General features: G+C 43.7%; 1 protein-coding gene across 1 annotated transcript; it reads left to right on the forward strand.

Annotated features, from left to right (window-relative positions):
• The first annotated feature begins 854 nt into the window (after positions 1-854).
• On the forward strand, positions 855-20,373 carry LRATD1 (LRAT domain containing 1). The gene is made up of 2 exons (XM_077488808.1): positions 855-1,031; positions 19,134-20,373. The coding sequence occupies exon 2, from the start codon at positions 19,173-19,175 to the stop codon at positions 19,992-19,994; it is 822 nt and encodes a 273-aa protein (XP_077344934.1). The 5' UTR covers positions 855-1,031; positions 19,134-19,172; the 3' UTR covers positions 19,995-20,373.
• The last annotated feature ends 1,566 nt before the right edge of the window (positions 20,374-21,939 follow it).

The raw sequence follows: 21,939 nt of genomic DNA on the forward strand, positions 1-21,939 counted from the left end.
ACTTGTCTTGCATACACACGGTCGGACAAAGTTGTCGAAAAATCTGATCGTTCTTAATGAGGTGACGTACAACATGTACGTCCGGACCATAAACGGGCCAGTAGCCAATAGCTGTGGTCTCTTAATTTATTCTGAGCATGCATGGCACTTTGTCCATCGGAATTATCTCCACACGATCGGAATTTAAACGATCGGATTTTATTGTCGGAAAATTTTAGATCCAGCTCTCAAACTATGTGCGTCGGAAATTCCAACGGAAAAGTAATGGAGCCCACACACGATCGGATTTTCCGAAAACACGAGCCTATCACACATTTTCTGTCGGAAAGTCCGCGTGTACAGGGCATAAGACTGGGATGTCATAAAAGTTCATGTGCGTGTAAAGGAAGGTGTCCCAATACTTTTGACAATATCGTGTATATTTACCTAGAAAAATGGTGACATGCTCAATACTTTTTTTTACTCGCTGTATAAAGCAGGTGTTATAAATTGGCTAAAAAAGTGGACATACCCTTTAAGGATGTGTTCCTAACTAGAGATCTGCCTGGATGTGTGTGTTTTCTACCTCCCTGGAGATCAGCCCCATTGAATGACATGTGACAAGCGCTGGGTGCAGCCGGTAAATGAAGGCGGGGGGTCACTAATCCCGGCCAGGGCTGCGCTGCCCATGACAAAGTACACATCAAAGCCCAGCAGCGGCACTGACACGGCGCCCCGCCCACTGCCTGACTGACAGCCCAGCAGCTGGCTCATTGTTCACACCGGGCTGCGGCTCCTCCCCTCCGCGGCCGGCGGGCCAATGGGCGGCGAGCTGGGCGGGCGCAGAAAAGTCGTAGCTCATTGTAGTTGCACTCACACGGGCTGCGAGCCCAGTAGCTGCTTGTTGTCGCCGGTGACGGTCGGCTGCTGGGAGATCGGGAGAAGCTGGCGGAGCGGCGGCCGCTGGGGGCATATCCCTTCACCTTCTCCCATGGCTAGGACGAGGGGGCTCTAGGAATTTTCTGTCTACCTCTGCAGGCATAGCCACAAGGGTAAGCGGACCCCATCTAGCCTTATTAACCCCTGCACAAGTTTTATCTCCTCTTCCATGGGGGCAAAAGATGGGCATTTCTTCCAGGGAGATGTATGGGTATTGGCATGGTGATCCAGATGGGTGATCTAGGCAGCACTTTGTATATGGGTGAGCTCTGATACCAGGGGGTGAATGCACTTTGATGATCCCTGATACCATGGTGGTACATGCACCTTGCATATGGGTGTGCTAGTGATCCCTGATGCCAGGGGATGATTGCACTTTGATCCTTGATACCATGGTGGTACGTGCACCTTGCATATGGGTGTGCTAGTGATCCCTGATGCCAGGGGGTGATTGCACTTTGATGATCCTTGATACCATGGTGGTACATGCCCTTTGCATATGGGTGTGCTAATGAGCCCTAATACCATGGAGGTACAGGTACTTTGCACATGGGTGTGTTGGTGAGCCTGATGCCTGGGGGTGAATGCACTTTGATTCCTAATACCATGTAGGCACATGTACATTGCATATGGGTGTGCTAATGAGCCGTGATGCCATGGAGGTACATGCACTTTGTATATGGGTGTGCTAATAATCCCTGATACTAGGGGGTGCGTGCGCTTTGCATATGGGTGTGCTAATGAGCCCTGATACAACCGGGTGCATGCTGCTATTCTGCTGGCTGAGTGCAGGTACAGCTCGGGGAGGGCACAGTGCACCAACCTCTCTACCCACCAAGCTCACCACAGGGTGACCCACTGCACAGGGACAGACTATGTGTGAGCTCACCCTGCAATCCATGTGTTGGAAGAAGGAAGAGAACATCTTGCTATCAGATGATTGAAGATCACCTCTGTAGCTCAGGGCCTTACGTTAGGAGACCATCAACCTTCATACTTCCAAACCGTGGCAGAAAAACCTTGGCAGGCGCTCCAGGATCCTTTTGTTGCTTGCTCCAATGAAAGATGGGGCTTGCTTTGATTTACTGTACTTTTTCATTGCTGTATTAGATGAGATTGCCTCTGTATGGTTATTTGAGGCATGCCCTTGTGATCCGTGGCTAGAAGGAAAGTTGTTGGAGATATGGCACTGGTACAGATGATCATTGATGAGGGTGCAGGTTCCTGGATGGTCAGATTGCTCTTGGAGATAGAACACCAACACTGGGGTGCTAATGTCAAGGGACTGGAGAAGGACACGCCGCCTCAGGGTAGACTTGGTTAGCCGGAAGTGCATGTGCCACCCTTCTGGTGGTCAACAAAGCAGAGGCTTAGACCTCACTCCTAGAGACCATCACTCAACTTCAATGATTACCTTCCATCCTGAACAGATCAGTTTAAATCCCAGGATAGCTCTGATTAGCGTGCAGTGATGTTGCCATCCTTCGAAGGGATCAGAAGATCATCTGATGGGTCTATAAAGCAGATTGAGGCTGAGACCTCTCTCCTGGAGTCCATTTCTTAACTTTAGTAATTACCTATCATCCTGAACAGATCAGCCAGGCACTCAAAAAAACCTAGGATAGTCCTGGTTATCTGGCAGTGCTCTTGCCACTCTCCTCCGTTCTAGGGGGTCAGGGGACCACCTGATGATCTACAAAGCAGATTGAGGCTGAGACCTCTCTTCCAAAGACATTCACCAAGCACTCAACTTTAGTAATGACCTACCATCCTGAACAGATCAGACTTTCACCCAATAAAACCTATTGTACTCCCAGTTACCTGGCAGTGTAGTGCAGTTGTCACCCTCCTCTCTTTCAGAGGTTCAGTAGAACATCTGACAGTCTACTAAGCAGGCTGAAGCTTAGATCACTCTTCTAAAGACAATCACTGAACACTTGCCTACCACCCTAAAAAATATCAGATTCACACCAAATAAAGCCCAGAGTAACCTGGTTAGCTGGCAGAAAAAATGCCATCCTCCTTTCTTCTACAGGGATCGAGAGACCATCTTATGGTGTACAAAGCAGATTGAGGCTGAGCCCTCTCTCCAACCATCACTCAACTTTACCAATTACCTACCATCCTCAACAGATCAGCTTTGCACCCAGTTAATCACACTGGGCAGTCAACAGTATTGGCACATTGTGTTCTGCAGATAGCTACGCAGAGCCTTCTTGTAGAAGATCATTTATAGCGTCTTGCAGACAGCATACACATTGCAATGATTTAGCTAACATAGGTGTCTGTGACAGGTGGGATAACATTGATTATTGTCCATTTTATAGGAATTAGCCTGTCCAATCAGCTTATTTGTACTACAAAATAAAATGCCAGTATATCCCTCTGCCAGTTGCAGTCTTTAATCTCACACTTATTTCATTCCTATCATGTTTATTTGCTTTGATAACGTTTCTGATGTAAACAGTCTCTAGATTGTTACTCTGTGTCTTATATTAAACAGCTATTTTGTTATACAATTTTCTGCACAGTAAATACATTAGCAAGTGATACATGGCCAATAACAACCTCTGTTTTTATTGATATAGCAAGGATCAGTTTTCACCTTAATTGATTACATTGACACCAGCACCTCTGCATCACTTCGATAGCTATTAACTTCTAGACCACAGTGCACTGCTAATAGCCATATTGCAAAGGGCATATAAAGGTATTTATGTATACGTTCGCTGTGTGCGTGTGTGTGTGTGTATGTGTGTGTGTGTGTGTGTATGTGTATGGTGCTGCCCTCACTTGGGGGTTTGTCAAATAACACCCCCTCTATAACTGTATTGGAATCTCAGATCAATTGTACATTTCACAAGCTGCTGAAAAATTGCATACAGCATCTGACCATGTCTTTCTAGCAAGGCATTGTTTTCTGTTGCTTAGTTAGGAATATATATAATTTTTGTGCCAGTCTTTTGATCCCGTCCTCCCAAAAAAAAAAAAAAAAAAATCTTCATAGAAGTGTGTTAGATCTGTCAAAATTCTTTGACAAGGCAAAGAGCAACATGTCAAGTGTCCTACAGGAAGCAATTAGAATTAATCATTCATGCATATGGCAATAGTAAGCTGAAATGTAATTGATCGATTGTTGGTTTTTAGACTTTCCCCAATCCCTCGCCATGCTACTGATTTAGGTGTTTGTTATGTTTACCTGTACTGTTGGATAGATGAAACCAAAATCAAGCTAAAGTGCCAGTATGTAATGTAGACATGCATAGAAGAAAGGTGGCAGAAAAATACTGAGTGGTCCATCAACTTTGCCACCCAACACACTCACGTTATTTTATTTTTTGGATTATAGATCCATTGTGCCAACCATGTTTAAATTCCATCAATCTTCATTGATTCGTGCCTTTGGAAGTCTGTTCCAAGTATACACTAGTGAATACTTCCTAGGTTAAACAAAATATTCAATTTTTGCTTGTTAAATAATTGGCAAGGCACTGCTTGGTCTTGGATGAAGCAATCATATGCAGTACCAGGTGATTTCGGGAATTATTATTACTAATAAAAAAAAAAAAAAAAAAAAAAATATATATATATATATATATATATATATATATATATATATATAATTTATTTTTATTTTTTTTTATATATTTTTTTTTTTTTGGCTTCCTTTATACAGTATATATAGAATGCATTACAAGGGTGGACTAATTCCCAGGAGCCCAGGTATCCAATGCTCCTCTTAAAATTGCAGCAGGCACCTAACTTTTGAGGTTCTCTCTACTATTCGTCTATGGAGCTGGCTCCTGGATTAGACAAACTGACTTCTGAATCCATTATTATATGATCCACCCCCCCATCTATAATCTATATAATGTTCTTTTGGTTGCACACGTTATTCTTTGGTTAAATAAGAGTTTGCTGTGCTGTTGGTCTCAGGCATTGAGTTGTCAGACCTGATCTTCCTTGGGATACCTGTAGAATTATGAGAGGTTAGTAGGAACTTTGAGAAAAGGGCTTAAGTTGGTCATAGATATGTGTAGTTATATTGAACTGCCCAAAAAAAATGGTTTCTTTTGAAAGCGCTTTGTATAAATCTGTATGCTTGGATCGCCAGAGTAGGCGTGTTTGTTGTTGCAGACAAAAGGGCACAGCCAATGAACTCCATCACCAGCTTAAGCTGGAGGAATCAATAGCAATCAGACAAAGGTATCCCTCATATCCAATCTCTATTTTCCTTGAGAATTGTCATCTGGGATTGTCTGCAGTTATCTTTTGTTAACCATAGACAAAAGGATCATAGCAGGTTATCGCTTCCAATAACTTCAATCGTCGTTCAGGGGTTGGCAACCTTGGTACTCCTGCTGTGTGCTGCTGAGTCCCATGAGGGATTGCAAGACTGATAACCACAAGCATGACTCGCAGAGGCATGATGTGATTTGTAGTTCCACCACAGCTGGAATGCTGAGGTTTCCTACCTTTAACTAACTATAACAATATTCAATGAACTTGTTGCATTTCCATCCTGCGGGAAGCCTATGTAGCTACACCTTGTTGTGCTTGCTTATCTGAGCAGACCAGTTCTCATAATCATGTTGTCTCAGGCTCAGACAAGTCTGCAATGATTTGGGCAGATATTCTATCCAGTTTATTAACCAGAAAATACATTTAAAGGAAACCTGCGATGGGACAGATATGTAGGTCACTTACCTCTGCTTCTGGAAATACTGATTCCCTGGCTATCTTTCATATGCAGTTTCATCAATTGTTTTTAGAGTCTTCAACTTGAGAAGAGTATGCATGCTTGTTTTGAGAACAATGATTTTAAATGGTTGTGTAGCAGCCAGGCAGTGTGCATTTTCAGAAGGAGTTCCACAGTGACATCCATACATGTTTCTCTTGGCTAAATAATAATACAAGTCAAATTCATGTGAAAGTGATACTAATATTTTGAAATATTCAGGACTGGAGAAATGCCAGGGACCAGTTTTTAAGTGTACTCTGAAAGCTCACCTTCCATAGTTAGAACCTCTGCCAGGTATTCATTGCTGTGTTTTTCTTATTGTGGCTATTTTCCAGTCAGATATCCGATCATAATGTGAGAGAAAATGTTCTCTATTGGAACCCAGGCAACAATTAAAACACAGGCACCTAGGGGTGCACCTACCTCTGCTTGAATGTATAACTTTCTCACGCCTTACTGTTAGTCAGTGAGGCTGCGTCTCACAATTATGTGGCAATAATGCTGGGAGAGGAGCCCAAGCTTAAAGTATATGTAAAAACATTTTATTAGTAATCGCACACCCTCTAAGCTACTTTTTTATACTGTTGAGAGCTGGGGGAGGAAAAAGGCAGTGCACCGAGCTTCCCTGTATTAGGGGGGGGGGGGGGCGCATGCAAGTCTAATCATTGGAATGGGGTTGATTTACTAAAAACTGAACAATTTGATGCAGCTGTGCATGGTAACCAACCGTATTTTACCTTCAGCTTGTTCAGTTAGGCTTTGCCAAAAAAAAAAAAAAACTTGCCAGCTGATTGGTTTCTATTCACAGCTGCACCAGATTTTGCATTCTCTGGTTTTAGTAAATCAATCCCATTGAGTTCCCAGAACAGCTAGAGAACTTGCCACACTGGGCTCTCATGCCTAGTGTAGTCAGTTTTTTTTAAGTCCCTTTTACACGGGTGGATCATCCAATACCCTCTATGGAGATGCGGAATGTAAACGGACATGTGTCTGTTTACACCCGCCGACATCCGATCCTATCTGCTAAAAGCAGACCGATGGGGGATCTGTTCCCCCATCCGTTTGGCGGATCGGATGAGGCGGTCTGTTTACATCTGACCACCCATAGAGTAGAGCAGGCTGATGCAGAGCGGACATGGACTTGTCATTGCCCGCTCATCTGGGATCAGCCTGAGCATGTGGATCCGCTGGCAAAGAGGGAAAGCAGAGGGACTGACAGGGATTTCATACAAAGGAAGCAATACAAAGAACAGGATGCGCTCATACGAGTACATGGTACAGCAGGCACATATATGGAATATTAAGTGTTGGGTTTACATAAGTGTGTGCTCCTTTTTTTTGCATTGTTAAAAAATACCTGTCCTAATGGAGGTCTATTATATGGAAAATGCTGTGCTCTACACAAAAAATCTGGCCTAATGGAGATCTCCTTACTAACTTACACAACACAACAAGAGATCTCTACAAAGGGAAGGAAACAAAACGGATCAGGTGTCCCTCTTGGAAGATCCCCCTTCTTTTCTTCTGGAAACAACTCAAAATTTGATTGTCAGGGTTTTTAGACTCAACAGGAAGTGAGAGAAAATCTCCCTAAAGTGAGGGGAATTCTACCCTTACACACTTGTCATCATAAGCTTCCTTGCCCTTATCTCTTGTTTTAGTGATCGCTGTAAAATTTTGGATTTCCCCCTAACGTTCTGTGGTCACCAGGACAAATAGATAAATCTCCCCAGCATGGACACGATAAAAAACTTGAGACTAACCCTTCCACACCCTATCTAAAACAGAAAAAAAAGTTTTATCTTATTATATTCCTCAACCTATTGCTGCTGGCCACTTTCATATATGTGGCTGCACGACAGTGGACTTTAACACTGTGTGGCCACATGTATGCATACAACTGGCACTGCTCACTCAGCACCCTGGGCCAATTTGTCAAATTAGGAGCAGGAAGGATGGGCTCCCTATCATGACCATTGACCTCTAGTTAGCAATCATTTAATCGAAAGCCCACTTACTATATGTATGTATATGTGTGTATATATGTATATGTATATGTATATGTATATATATATATGTATGTATATGTGTGTGTTAGAAGGCCAGTATGGTGGCCTGAATTTATGGGAGGAGCCCGGAGGGGTAATTAATCAGCCCGTTCAGCTGTGTTCCTTGTCGGCCAGTATGGTGGCCGGAATTTATGGGAGGAGCCCGGAGGGGTATTTAATCAGCCCATTCTGCTGTGTTCCTTGTCGGTTCCTGTGTGCGATACCCACCCTCCCATCCCCTTTTTAGGGCATTTCTCAAGGCATCATACTCCTCACAAGAGTACTCATTTCACTTCATTTCATGTTCATTTCATTTAATCCTCATTTCTTATCTAGGGTATGCCCCCTTATTTTGGTATACCGTACGTTAGACCAAGGCACACTTTCAGGTCTATTTCAAGTGGTGAGTTTATGTTAACCCTGTTTGTCATCCTTATCCGTACCGGACATAAAAAAAAATATAATATATTTTTATATTGTATATATATATAAAAAAAAAATTTTTTTTTTATAAGTGATCACATTCCCTCTGTTCTCAGCTGCGTAAGAGCTGGGGGAATAGAAGCAGCAGCACACTGAACTTTCCAGTCAATGGTTGTGCAGCAGGGAAGGGGTGTCAGGACAAGTCTAATCATTGAAGAAGGGCACGCAGAGTTCCCAGCATAGCTAGAGAACTGACCACGGTGTGCTCTCCTGCTTGGTATGGTCAGTTTTTAATAGGAAAGCAGAGGGACTGGCAGAAACACCAGAGATTTCACATAAAGGAAGCAATACAAAGAACAGGATACTTTCTCATACAGGTACATCCTACAGCAGGCATATATCAGGAATATGAAGTGTCAGGGTAACAAACGCTTTAAGTTCAGAGACCAAAGCGCACTGCTGTCTTCAGGTCTTGTAGTGTACAGTTGGAGTGACATTAGAAACTCCTATACTAATACTGGGTAGTGCCTCCTTCAATTCTTCCAGACGTGTTTTCCACATTCCACAAATAGTTTTTTAACATGATTGCTTCAAGCAAGTTTCTGCAGTTTGTCAGCTACACATCCATGCTGCAAATCTCTGAAATCTGGTGACTGGCCTACCATCTGTTGGCCTCAGCAGAAATCGACTTTGATTCTCCAGGAAGCCCAAGTGACATGATGATGAACCCCCTAGGGGACAGGTCCTTGATGCTCTGGTTCACTAGAAGTAACTGAAGAATGCTGGCCATCATTAACAACTGGGGGTTGACATGGAGTGCCTGTGGGGACAACGCCAAAGACAAGGTAAGTATTGCAGAAAAATATGCTTTTTCTATTTTAACAGGTGTTGGACACCTTATTATTGGACCATTTTTTATTTAAAGCTACTCCTGACCTTAAAGCATTTAGGAAACATGGCTTGAGCAAAAATAGATGCTTTATAATTGCTTGTCCTGCTGCCAATTTCTCTGATCTATGCTGCAGCCTCCCTAGCATAATCACCTGACACTTCTGGTTGTGTCAGATTCCTGCGTCAACTGCCACTCTCTGTGGTTCCTCTGGTCAACCCCTAAGTTGCTGCTGTGTCCTCTAGTGATATAGCAGCTATCAAAAGGAACCTCAGAGCACAACAGGGGACACAGGAATCTGACATTACTACCAGAAGTGTGGGATGTGAAGGGGCCATTGTTCTGCCCACTCCCAGGGGAAATAGGAACGTCTACAAAGTCACACAGTGTCGACTCCTCCGGTACCTGGCACTGCACTGAACACCAACCTGGAGGTCAGAAGTGAGCACTTCTGTTTTATTTTTTTTTAAAGGTGTAAATTGATACAGGTAAGCTTAGTAGTCGAGCCAAGTGATGAAACGGCCAGCGTCAGCAGAGGAACCTGGTTTCATCTCCGGCTTCAATATAGTGATAGCCAGAGGCGTAGCCTGAAGCTTGTGGGCCCTGATGCAAAAGTTGACCTGAGGCCCCCCCACTACTTCCAACGTGCGTACAGATACATCCACCACACGCCAACATACTGTTTGTGGTTTATTTATTTATTTTATTGTATGGACAGTTTAGAAACTCATTACCAATGGACAGGTTTATTGTAAGCAGAAGCTACAGTTTTCTTTATGTAAACCCACATTTTGATTAGAGCTGCACGATTAATCGCTAAAAAGCTGCAATCTCAATTCAACCCCCCCTCACGATCTTAAAGCGGAGTCCCACCCAAAAAATGGAACTTCTGCTTTAAGCACTCCTCACCCCCTTACATGCCACATTTTGTCACGTAATTCTTTTGAGGGGGGAGTGGGGGCTTTGTTAGGAGATGGACTTCCTGTCCCAGTTCCTCCTTCCGCCCAGGGACCGTCAAGGTGACTCCTCTTTTTGCCTTAGGCGACCCCTCCCTCTAGGCGATCTGTCACGTGTCCCAGGAGATCGCCTATCCACCCCGGGAGCGCGCACGTCTTGCGCATGCGCCGTGCGTGCCCGGCCATGAAGCCAAAAGCTGTCACGGCTGGGTTCCCAGAGTGGCAATGGAGGCGCCGGCGGAGAGGAGGGGGAGAGGAGTGACCCCCCCCCCACCCCCGTTCGGCCACATCGCTGGACTGTGGAACAGGTAAGTGTCTGTTTATTAAAAGTCAGCAGCTACACTTTTTGTAGCTGCTGACTTTTAATAAGCCTAGAACTCCACTTTAAAAAGGAGGTCCAGCCTCCGCATAAAAAATTAAGTCGGCAGGTACAAATGCTGCAGCTGCTGACTTTTAATATATGGACATTTACCTGTCCATGGAGCAGCCACCACCATTCCTGATAAGGGAACCTCTCAGTGAAGCACAACCCCATCAGAGGTGCCCATCAGCTGCCAGCCTGTGCCCCATCAGTAATGCCTGTCAGTGCCCTTCAGATGCCACTCAGTAATGCCTGTCAGTAGCTCCTGATCAGTGTCACCTATTAGTGCCCATCCTTTTTTTTTTTTTTCCTCAAAAATGTTGGTCTTTTTTAGTTTGTTTAGCAAAAAATCGACCCCAGTGGTGATCAAATACCACCAAAAGCTCTATTTGTGGGAAGAAAATTATAATTCAGTTTGAGTACAGTGTTGCATGACTGCGCAATTGTCATGCAAAGTGCTACAGCGCTGAAAGCTGAAAATTGTCCTGGGCAAGAAAGGGGTAAAGTGCCCGTAATTGAAGTGGTTAACCTTGTTTAATTAAGCTTGGACAATAAAACCAGGAAGCTGATTGATTTCTCTGCAGAGCTGAACCAGTACTGTACTGCACTCCAGTTTTAGTAAATCAACCCCAATGCCCTTTCTGCTCTGAAATCCCAGTCTGCGTTATCAGACTTTTCCTTTTTTCTCTTTTGGTGAACTGCAGAATCCCCCTTTCTTTTCTCATCAACATACATGGGGTGGGGCGTTCTGTAGTCCACAGAGAAGAGTGCACATAAAGTTAAAACCTCAATTATATTGGTGGCAGGATCAACTGCCATTTTTCTGTATTGTAGCAAGCCGAGATAAACATGGGGGTATGTACCTACATACAGCCTAGATGCACTGCATTTTTTTTGTATATTGCCCAGACATGACCTTTAAATCTCACTCACTCATCATTCCCTAAAATTATCTGAAAAAGGCATCCTCCCCTTTTTTTCCACACTATAGTCCCCAATCCATCTCTTGATAAGACAGAGCCTTTGGAGTCACTCTGCACATGCTCAGTTTGGTGTGTATTGCTAAAGGTGTGTGTGTGTGTGTGTGTGTGTGTGTGTGTGTGTGTGTGTGTTATTTTTTATTTGTATTTTTCTTCCTGGGAGGGTGCATGTGATCAGCACTGGACCAATCAGCACTCCCCAGACAAAGTTGGGGGTCCTGCAGCCTCATAGGACAGTCAGAGTAGAATTAAAAAACTCCTACAAGCTTTAACCAGCCACTGATAGAAGTCACAAGACTTATATATACTGGTGATGAGAAAAGGTATTTAGAAGTTTATATTAACTAAAATAATTGCATTTCTGTGCACTGTGGGAGACCAGGTATAGTGAATGCAGGGTCCTGGGTTTAGCAACACTCTAACCACTTCAGCCCTGGAAGGCTTACCTTGATGACCAGGCCATTATTTGCGATACCGGCACTGCATTACTTTAACTGACAATTGCGTGATTGTGCAACTCCGTACCCAAAATGGATGTGCGTCTTTCTCTCCCCCCCCCCCCCCCCACACACACACACACAACTTTCTTTTGGTGGTATTTGATCACCTCTGTGGTTCTTATATTTTTTATTTATTTTACTTTCTGCTATTACATAGTAGGTGAGGTTGAAAAAAGACTCCAAGTCCATCAAGTCTAACCTATGTAAAATGTATCCAATAAAGAAAAAATGTAAAAATTCTAATTTCTCTATCAATTGAGGCCAAAATATATGTATGCATGTATATTATAGGTTTGCGCAAAAGTTATAGCATCTAAAAACTATAGGATATTTTATTTTTTACTATTAATGGCGGCAGTCAGCGACTTAGAGCGGGATTGCGACGGACAGTCAGGACACTAACTGATACTTTTGACACTTTTTGGGCACCAGTGACACTTTACTAATGACACTGGCAGGGAAGGGGTTAACATCGAGGGCTATTAAAGGGTTAACTCTGTAAACACACAAATTCCTGTTCTGTTCTATGAGGAGTGACGGATCGTGTGTTCCTAATAGCTAGGAAACACGATCTGTCATTTCCTCTGGGTCAGTCCCCTCCCCTTCAGTTAGAAACGCACACAGGAAACACAATTGCCCCTTGATCGCCCCCTAGTGTTATTACGCCTCGCCATTACTAGTAAAAAAATGTATAATAATAAAAATGCTATAAATCTATCCCCTATTTTGTAGACGCTATAACTTTTGCGCAAATCAATATACGCTTATTGCAATTTTTATTACCAAAAATATGTAGAATACATATTGTCTTAAACTGAGAAATTTAAAATAAAAAATGGGGATATTTAGTATAGCAAAAAGTACAAAATAGTGTGTGTGTGTGTGTGTGTGTGTGTGTGTGTGTGTGTGTGTGTGTGTTTGTTTTTTGTTTTTTTAAATTGTCGTTTTTTTTTCTGTTTATAGCACAAACAATTAAAACCACAGAGATGATCAAATACGACCAAAATAAAACTCTATTTGTGGGGAAAAGACATCAATTTTGTTTGGGTGTAGTGCCGCATGACCGCGCAATTGTCAGTTAAAGCAATGCAGTGCCGAATCGCAAAGGATGGCAGGAAGTGGCGTAAATACCCGCAGAATCTGCTGCTATCTATGCCGGAAGTGGGTGCAAATACCTGTACTATACAGGTATCTGCACCCCTTTCCCCCCTGAAAGGTGCCAATTGTGGCACCGGAGGGGGGGGGGGGGGTTCCAATGAGCGGAAGTTCCACTTTAAGGTGGAGCTCCGCTTTAAGGAGGAACAAATTTCATAGCCTGAAACTCATTAGTCGTCCAGAGAATCTGCATTAGTAGCTGAAGACTCCATCCAGATATTCCAAATTTTTTTGGAACTTCTTACCACACCACATAGTTAGCGTAGCAATAAACCTTCAGGAGTTTTTAACTGAATACATTGAGCACAATAGAATAACCATAATTCTCACTCGACCACTTCCAGTTTATAGCTTTAAATACTGCTGGCTTTAGCCCTTCCATTGCTGCTTCTCTGAAGATCAGATCTTCTAGAGCAGCGATTCTCAACCAGGGTTCCATGGAACTCTAGGGTTCCTCCAGAGGTTGCTAGGGGTTCCTTCAACATTGGGGCAATTTCTGCCTCTCAGATAAGTTCCCACTGACACCATTGATCTTTTTAGCTATCTGTAAGGAGGTAATTCTTCCCAATGACCACAAGTGTAAGGACCATTATTCCCACTGACCATCACATTAATGTATCATGAGTTGTAGATTTTCTAATTTTTAGAGTGGGGTTCCCTGAGACCGGAGAACTGTTTCAAGGATTCCTCTGTGTTGAAAAGGTTGAAAAACTGTTCTAGAGAATACATTACCAGTGGACAACGCAGTCTCCAGTCTGTCTGTTATTTTGGAGAAATTGGGGGGAAGGAAGAGCAGGGGAGTCCTTTGACAGACTAGGGTATGGGGATTTGTGTGTCTATTGATGCACATGGTCTAAGGAGACACCATTTTAGTCCCTGCGAACAAAGGTGACTCCATAGGATGATAAAATAAAAGTGAAGTCCTCCCTTTCTTGGTTTTTATGTTATTTTAGTTTGTGGCCTTTTAGGTTTGCACACTGGAAATGTTGTTGGTTTTAGATGTCCTATTGCTTGGTAATGCAATAATAGAGGTTGCACCACTGCTTATATATTGTAAGAAAGAGAGCACATCGCTTTTATTTCATTTCGTTTACAGTAGATGAAGGAACGCATGACCGTGTATAGCTGCGCTCCTTTCTTTTCTTTTATTAATGATGGGTCGGCATCCCAGGCGATCTTCGGATGGGTTTTCTGGTGCAGCCGCCTCCATTCCTGGTGAGGGAACCCACCAGTGAAGCCTTTCGGCTTCACAGCTGAGCTCCATACTGTGCATGTTCGAAGCTCACTTCTCTTTCTAATTGGTCCGGCGGTGCAGAAAGGAGGGGGCCGAACTTCTGGGAGATCGGGCCACGGCCCTGTCTCCTGGAAGAGGGGAATGGTACCTGTCAAACCGGTACCTGTCCGTCCCCCCCAAAGGTGCCAAATGTGGCACTGGAGGGGGGGAGGAGATGGATAAGCGAAAGTTCCACTTTTGCGTAGAACTCCGCTTTAAGTTTTTTTTAATTTAACAAAAGAAAAAAAAACAAAGCCTTTAAATTTAAATGCACCCTTAGATCCAGGCATGCATCAATGACTTCTTGAGCACCCCAGAAACCCTAAGGCTCCGTTCACACTTGTGTCGCATGTCATGTAACTTTGGACATCAAAGTCGCATAACAAGTCTTTCTCTGTTTTACAATAGCCATTCATAAACGTCAGCACTTTAGGGTTTCTGTATTTTGTGTATGTCTGTCTAGGTAATGACAGGTGTGTTTTAAAAATAAGAGTATTATATAATTGTAGAGTATTAGAGAGCCTGTTGTGTTTAATCAGATAAGATCTAACCTATAGATATACAACCCATAGCACAGGCTAACCACAGAACTACGAAGGAAGAAGTGCAGCCTGCATTTATAAAGGGCTGACCATACAGGCAGATCTCTCATAGAGAACTATGGGTGGGAGAAGCAATCTAGTTCTTGCTGTTTCTAAATAATACAGCTTTACCAAGTCTATAATCCAGCACACTGTTATAAAGCACACCTTTTTACTGAAAACAGGAAAGAAAAAAAAAGTGTTTCTTATATATTCTTTTAACTTGTTTGGGTCGTCCTTGTACTCCCACTGTGGCTCTTTTACAGCAACTTCCATTGACGGAGTAAGAGCAGTTCCCGTATATCGCAGTCACATGCACCACAATTCTCAAACATTAACTCTCTTAACTTATTGGGGAAGATTTACTAAAAATGGGAGCACTCAGAATCCGGTGCAGCTGTGCATACAGCCAATCGGCTTCTAACTTCAGCTTGTTCAATTAAACTTTGATAATAAAATCTGGAAGCTGATTGGTTTCTATGCAAAGCTGCACCAGGTTTTGCACTCTTCTTTTTAGTAAACCTCCCCCATTGTGTAAGTGATCTTGCTCCCCTACAAGGAGAAGGAGAATGTTTAACCCCTTGCCGACCGGCTAATGCCCATATATGTCGGCAGAAGGGCGCGTACAGGCATATCAATGTACCTGTACGTTGCTCTTTAAAACGCGGCATTGTGGGCACGCATTCGCCACCAGTGGCACGTGTGCCCACCGCAAGCTCTGTGGGTGTGATTGCGGGTCCCGCAGACTCGATGTCCGCAGGGATACCCGCGATCGTCTCACGGAGAGGAAGAACGGGGAAATGCTTGTTTACATTAGCATTTCCCCGTTCTTCCTCTCCGTGAGACGATCGCGCCTCACGGTGCTGCCTAGTGACACTGATTACCATTCCCTGTGATGGGGAGCGGTGATTAGTGTCATGTCACACGTAGCCCACCCCCCCTACAGTTAGTCACTCCCTAGGACACACTTAACCCCTGCAGTGTCCCCTACTGATTAACCCAGGGGTGCCCAACCAGTGGCCCGGGGGCCACATGTGGCCAGCAGAGCCCTCTGATGTGGCCCGCAAACTCCTTCTGTGGGATGGCAGATTGGCAACCCCAGATCATGGGTTGCAGACCCACCATCACAGAGCATCTGTGTTGTTAATGAAGCCGGCAAAGCAAGCAGCTGTGGAGTAGAGCTGTATAAGCTGATGCTTCCTGTATAGCGCCATATCTTGCCACAGGCGGAGTGATACCAAATGCACTCTGCCGGGAACAGCAACAGCAGGTGATACCTGAATGGAAGACTGTTATTAATGGTCAGTTTATTACTAAAATTGCAGTGTATATATGGGCATATCTGCGCAGTGGTTACTGGGCTGCTTTCAAACTGATCCGCAGGTGCAGTGCACCTTCAGGTTACCTGCACTGAGGCATAGACTTCTGTTATTGCCTGCAGATTTAGTGAGCTTTCAGAAAGTGCACCACACTTGCAGGCTATAACAGAAGTATATGACAAAGTGTAGCAAACCCGCAGGAAAGACACAGGTGCACTGCGCTGCATTAGTGTGAAAGGCCTCTTTCACACAATCGGTACAACTCAATCGGACCCTCCATTCCCCTCTATGAAACGGCAGATGTAAACGGATTTGTGTCCTTTTACACCCGCCTACCTCCAATCTGATTCGCTAAAAAAAAAAAAAACAGCAGGGGATCAATCCCCTTCGGTCAGGGTGGATCGGAGGACCCATAGAGTAGAGTGGGCTGTGTCCGCTCTGTACGGACCTTTCATCCGCCTTCTCTGCTCATTGTGGCCCGCGACTGGTTACCAAGTCGCTTAAGATCCAGGCATGCATCTTCGAAAGGTTGGGCACCCCTGGATTAACCCCACCCCACTGATCGGTGTATAAATGTGAATGGTCCCAAAATAGCGCCAGAAGTGTCCTATCTGTCCACCATAATCCTAGTACTTTACTGGTAAAAAAAAAAAATTCATAAAAATGCCGTAAAACTATCCCCTATTTTGTAGACGCTATAACTTTTGTGCAAACCAATCAATAAACGCTTATTGCGATATTTTCTACAAAAAAATAAATAAAAAAATGTAGAAGAATACGTATCGGCCTAAACTGAGTAAACAAATGTTTTGTTTATATATTTTTGGGGGACTTTAGTATCCCTTTAATTGTACAAAATATAAGTCCAGATCAAATCAATATTTGGTGTGACCACCCTTTGCCTTCAAAACAGCATCAGTTCTTCTAGGTCAGTGATGGCGAACCTTGGCACCCCTGATGTTTTGGAACTACATTTCCCATGATGCTCCTGCACTCTGCAGTGTAGTTGAGCATCATGGGAAATGTAGTTCTAAAACATCTGGAGTGCCAAGGTTCGCCATCACTGTTCTAGGTGCACTTGCACACAGTTTTTGAAGGAACTTGGCAGGTAGGTTGTTCCAAACATCTTGAACTAACCACATAACCTCCGTGGATGAAGGCTGCCTCAAATCCTTCTGTCTCTTCATGTAATCCCAGACAGACTGATGTTGTTCTGGGCTCTGTGGGGGCCAAACCATCACTTCCAGGACTCCTTGTTCTTCTTTACACTGAAGACAGTTCAAGACATTGGAGGTTATTTACTAAAGCAAAATCCACTTTTCACTGAAAGTGCACTTGAAAGTAAAGTCACTGTAGATCCGAGGGGGACATGCAAAGAAAATAAAAACAGCATTTTAGCTTGCACGTGATTGGATGATAAAATCAGCAGAGCTTCCACTCATTTCAGATCTACCCCTTAGCCCTTGTACACACGGTCGGAGATTCCGACAACCAAATCCATCGCGTTTTGTCCGATGCCAAGTTTTAAGACTGACCAGATGTAATTCAATCTGTGTGGCTATAGGATTTCCCGAATATACTGAGATACAGTAATCAAATTATAGAACAGCAATCCAGGAATATAAAGTCAAATCAGATATTACCTTTAGCTATAATAACTGCATTTATATTTCAGTCTTTGAGGGTTATATTTGTTTTTAGTGTCAAGTGATGTTTGATCTCATGGATTGTGGAATACTGAACAGCCTAAGGCCGCGTACACACGCGCGGACTGTTCGCCCAACTTTGTCCGTCCAACAGTTTCGGCAAACAGTCCGCTCAAACTTAGCATGGACGGACATGGCCACACACGACGGACGAACAGTTTGCTGAAACCGTGCGCGATGACGTGAACGGCACGTACGACGGGACGAAAAATACGACGTCCTATACACTGCATTATAGCTTTCGGTGTGAAAATCCTTTCTGAGCATGCGCGCAACTTTGTTTGACGAACAAGCCTACACACGAGCGGACTGTTCGCTGAAACAAGGTTTCAGCGGACAGTTTTACGGAATTTCCGAAAAACCTTGTCCGTCCAACTGTCCGCTGAAACTGTCCGCTGAAAGCCCACACACGAGCGGACTGTCCGCCCAAACACTGTTCAGCGGACAAAGTTGGACGAACAGTCCGCCCGTGTGTACGCGGCCTAAGGGAGGCTTGCTAGAGGCTTCCCCAGTATTCTTTATTTGGATTACTAACGAAGTCAAAGTTAAACTCTCAAACTTCACTCTGATCTTTCTCAAATACCTAGTTGGTAGCACTTATGATGTCAATCACCCCTATAAATCCATAAATTACATTTATTCGTTAAACCAAGCCAAAGCTATACACCTGATAAACTGCTAAATACACAATTGTAATACAGACCGATAAGGGAGAAGCTTACCTTGGAAATGATTTGTATTTATCACCATCCAGTCATGAGATTTACGCAGCTGTGCCACATAACACATCCCTGTCTTGCAGCTAAGTAGATTTGTTTTTTCTTTGTTGCAGTTGGGTAACCTTTAGAGGTCTTGTCCCTCCCTCAGCCTGTGACTGCATAGTGGAAGGAGGAGCGGCAGATGGATTCGCTCATATCTATGGATCACTCTGCCCTCTCCTCCTATCGCCATTTCCTTTTGTTAGCATAGAATAGCTGCAGCCAAACTGCTTCCTTGTGCTTTTTCACTCTTTTCCAATCTGATTTCTACTGTTCCAGGGACTGCAAAAGGCTGAATACCAGGTTTGTTTCAGGTACTTGTGCTGCTTGATATTGAAAGAATAAATTTTAAGGGCTGAATTAATGTCTTTTTATGTGAATCAAGATCTGTCTATTGATTACCTTCTTAATATGCTTCTGAAGATTTGACATGTTTTTTTTAATTGCTGTTCTGATCGTTTAGGACTTTTCTATTGGGCTTTTTCCTTCAGTAAAATAAACCAGATTCTTGTTTTCTCCTTGCAGAACTGGTGTTCCTGCTGTTATTGCCTTGTCCTGTCATTGATGGGAAATCAACTGGATCGCATCACCCACCTGAATTACAGCGAGTTGCCAACAGGGGACCCTTCTGGAATAGAGAAGGACGAGCTGCGAGTTGGGGTGGCATATTTTTTCTCGGATGAGGAGGAGGACCTGGACGATAGAGGGCAGTCTGAGCGATACACTGTGAGGGACCAAAGTCCCAGCGAATGTGAAGGGCACCTTTTGCTCAACGAAATTGAGTTTTCAGCCTTTAGTTGTCAGGAATGCATCTTTTCCAAGCTCAGGGACGGTCAGGACCTCAGTGTCTATCCTATGCAAGGCTTATTGACCTTCTGCCAACCAGGAGACCTCCTGGAGCTGCTCTTTATTTGCCCTGCTGCAGACCACCCTCCTCCCCCATCACCACACTGGGCAGTCTACGTTGGTCAGGGACAGATCATACACTTGCACCATGGGGAGATCCGCAAAGACAATGTTTTCGAGGTAGGCGGAGGGTGTATGGGCAGGGTGGTGAGTAGCTGGTATCGATACAGGCCCCTGACTGCTGAGCTGGTCCTTCAGAATGCATGTGGACACCTTGGCTTGAGAAGTGATGAGATCTGCTGGACTAACTCTGAGAGCTTTGCTGCCTGGTGCAGGTTTGGCAACAGGGAGTTTAAAGCAGGTGGGGAGGTCCATTCGGGCAATCTTCAGTATTTCTTGAAGCTCCACTTGGAAGAAAATAACATTCATACCCTGAGGTTCCACAGCCTGGAGGAGCTTATACGGGAGAAGCGAAATTTGGACGCTAGCGGGAAATTAAGAGTCATCAAGGAACTCTCCATGATGGAGAACAAAGAGTAAGAACATGTAGATCTCTTCGTGGTGGAGAGACCATGATGACATCTGGGGATGACAACTCCAGTCCCAGACTTGCCAAATGAGGTTGCACATTTATGGACATCTTTCTAAGGATCATGTCAACATTCCTAAAACCAGCATTACACCATAGCCACTATTTGTTTTTTTGGCTTTTACAACATGGTTATCACCAAGTATTTAAAGAATCAAAACAAAAAAAGCAACAACAAATCCTGAGTATGTTGGCTGTAGTGTTGATGTCTTATTAAGCGTTTAGCAACATGCTAAATAAAATTTCAAATTGAAATTTTTTTATTTTCATGGCTTTAATCCATGACTGTTTAACCACAGAGCCAATAAATCGAATTTCTCTATTTGCAAATGCTGTTTATTTGGTTCTTTCATTTTAACATGTGTATTCTGCAAAAGCAAGGTGCTAAAAACAACTCTGATCTCCCTGCCCAGACAGCATGAACATTGCCTGGTTTTGACTGTGCAGGGGCGTGTGGGACCATTTGCAGATCTGGATTACTGTTTTTGCACAGAACATAGTGGGGTTGATTTTATTAAAACCTGGAGAGTGGAAAATGTGGTGCAGCTGTGTATGGTAGCCAATCGGCTTCTAACTTCAGCTTGTTCAATTAAGCTTTGACCATAAAACCTGGAAGTTGATGGGTTTCTATGCAGAGCTCCACCAGATTTTGCACTCTCCAGTTTTAGTAAATTGACCCCCAGTGGTCCTGATCTCCAATGTGCTGCTAAGAAAAGGGACTTTTGGCATAAGGCTGCAGCAATATTACTAAAACAAAAAATAAAAGTTACTTTCAAAGCTGGGATTTAAAGCTAATATGAGATTTTTGTTATTGGGTTTACATGTACAGTACTTTATATCTTGGTATATTCTTCAGACTATATTTCTTTCTTCTGAACTGGTATACTTGTGGTAGTCTATCACCGCAGGCCCCGCAGTGGTAAATAAAATAAAGGATGAACTTCTTACGGGGTCAGACATATGCATTTCTCAGGAGGTCAGACATATTGCTTCAGTCATGCATACAGTGTGGCTCTGACCTACTGGTTGAGCATTAGAGATCTCATAAATGACAAATGCCGCAATCCATCTGACACAGCCGATGAGTGCCTTCTTTCTGTACTTTGGCGAGGAAATATCAAACTAAAGAGAATGGTGTTTTTTTTTTTTTTTTTTTTTTTTTAAATGTCATGGGAAATGAAATGCCCTCAAGTGCTTCTGGGTAATATTTAGTGTTTTGTTCCAATGCATTTCTTCTTGTTTACTGCAATATTAGCATTTTCAGGTTATAAATAAAATTTAGCACAGTACTCGGAGAACAAGCCATGCTATCATAAAATCTGTGTTTGTGTTTTTGTGATGTAGCTGTTATTTGCAGACTGTTCAAAAAACAACCTATAAACCTAAGGTCACTTATGGGCTTGCAAGGATGGTTGTTAATGTGTGTATGATCTAGCCACCCCTAGGGTGAGCTATCAGCAGAGCATTACTTAAATGTTAAGGCTGGTTCCATCTGTGTTGTAGTTTGCTTAAATACACTTGGGCCCCTTTTACACAGGCACCTCCGCTAAGCGGACTCCACTAGCTTAGCTGATCTGGCAGATGACAGGTCTGTGTCCACTCTGCTATGCAGAGCAGACATGCCCACAGTCCCGGCAATCGGATGAAAACAGACCGCCTTTTTTCTTTTTTTTTTTTGGCGGACTGGATTGGATGGTGGTGGGTATCAGTGGACATGTGTCTGCTTGACATGCGCTTCTCCATAGAGGAGACTGCAGGGTCCGATCACATCCAAGTGAATAAATGACAGGCGGGCCTGTTCGCCCATGTGACATGGGACAGCCCATGTGAAAGGGACAGCCCATGTGAAAGGGGCCTAAATGTCCAAAAGTTTGTGGACAGCTGACCAGCACACCT

This window comes from Lithobates pipiens, unplaced genomic scaffold (genome assembly GCF_037356315.1).
Source record: "Lithobates pipiens isolate NorthernLeopardFrog02 unplaced genomic scaffold, aLitPip1_a1.2 Scaffold_18, whole genome shotgun sequence".
NCBI lineage: Eukaryota > Metazoa > Chordata > Amphibia > Anura > Ranidae > Lithobates > Lithobates pipiens.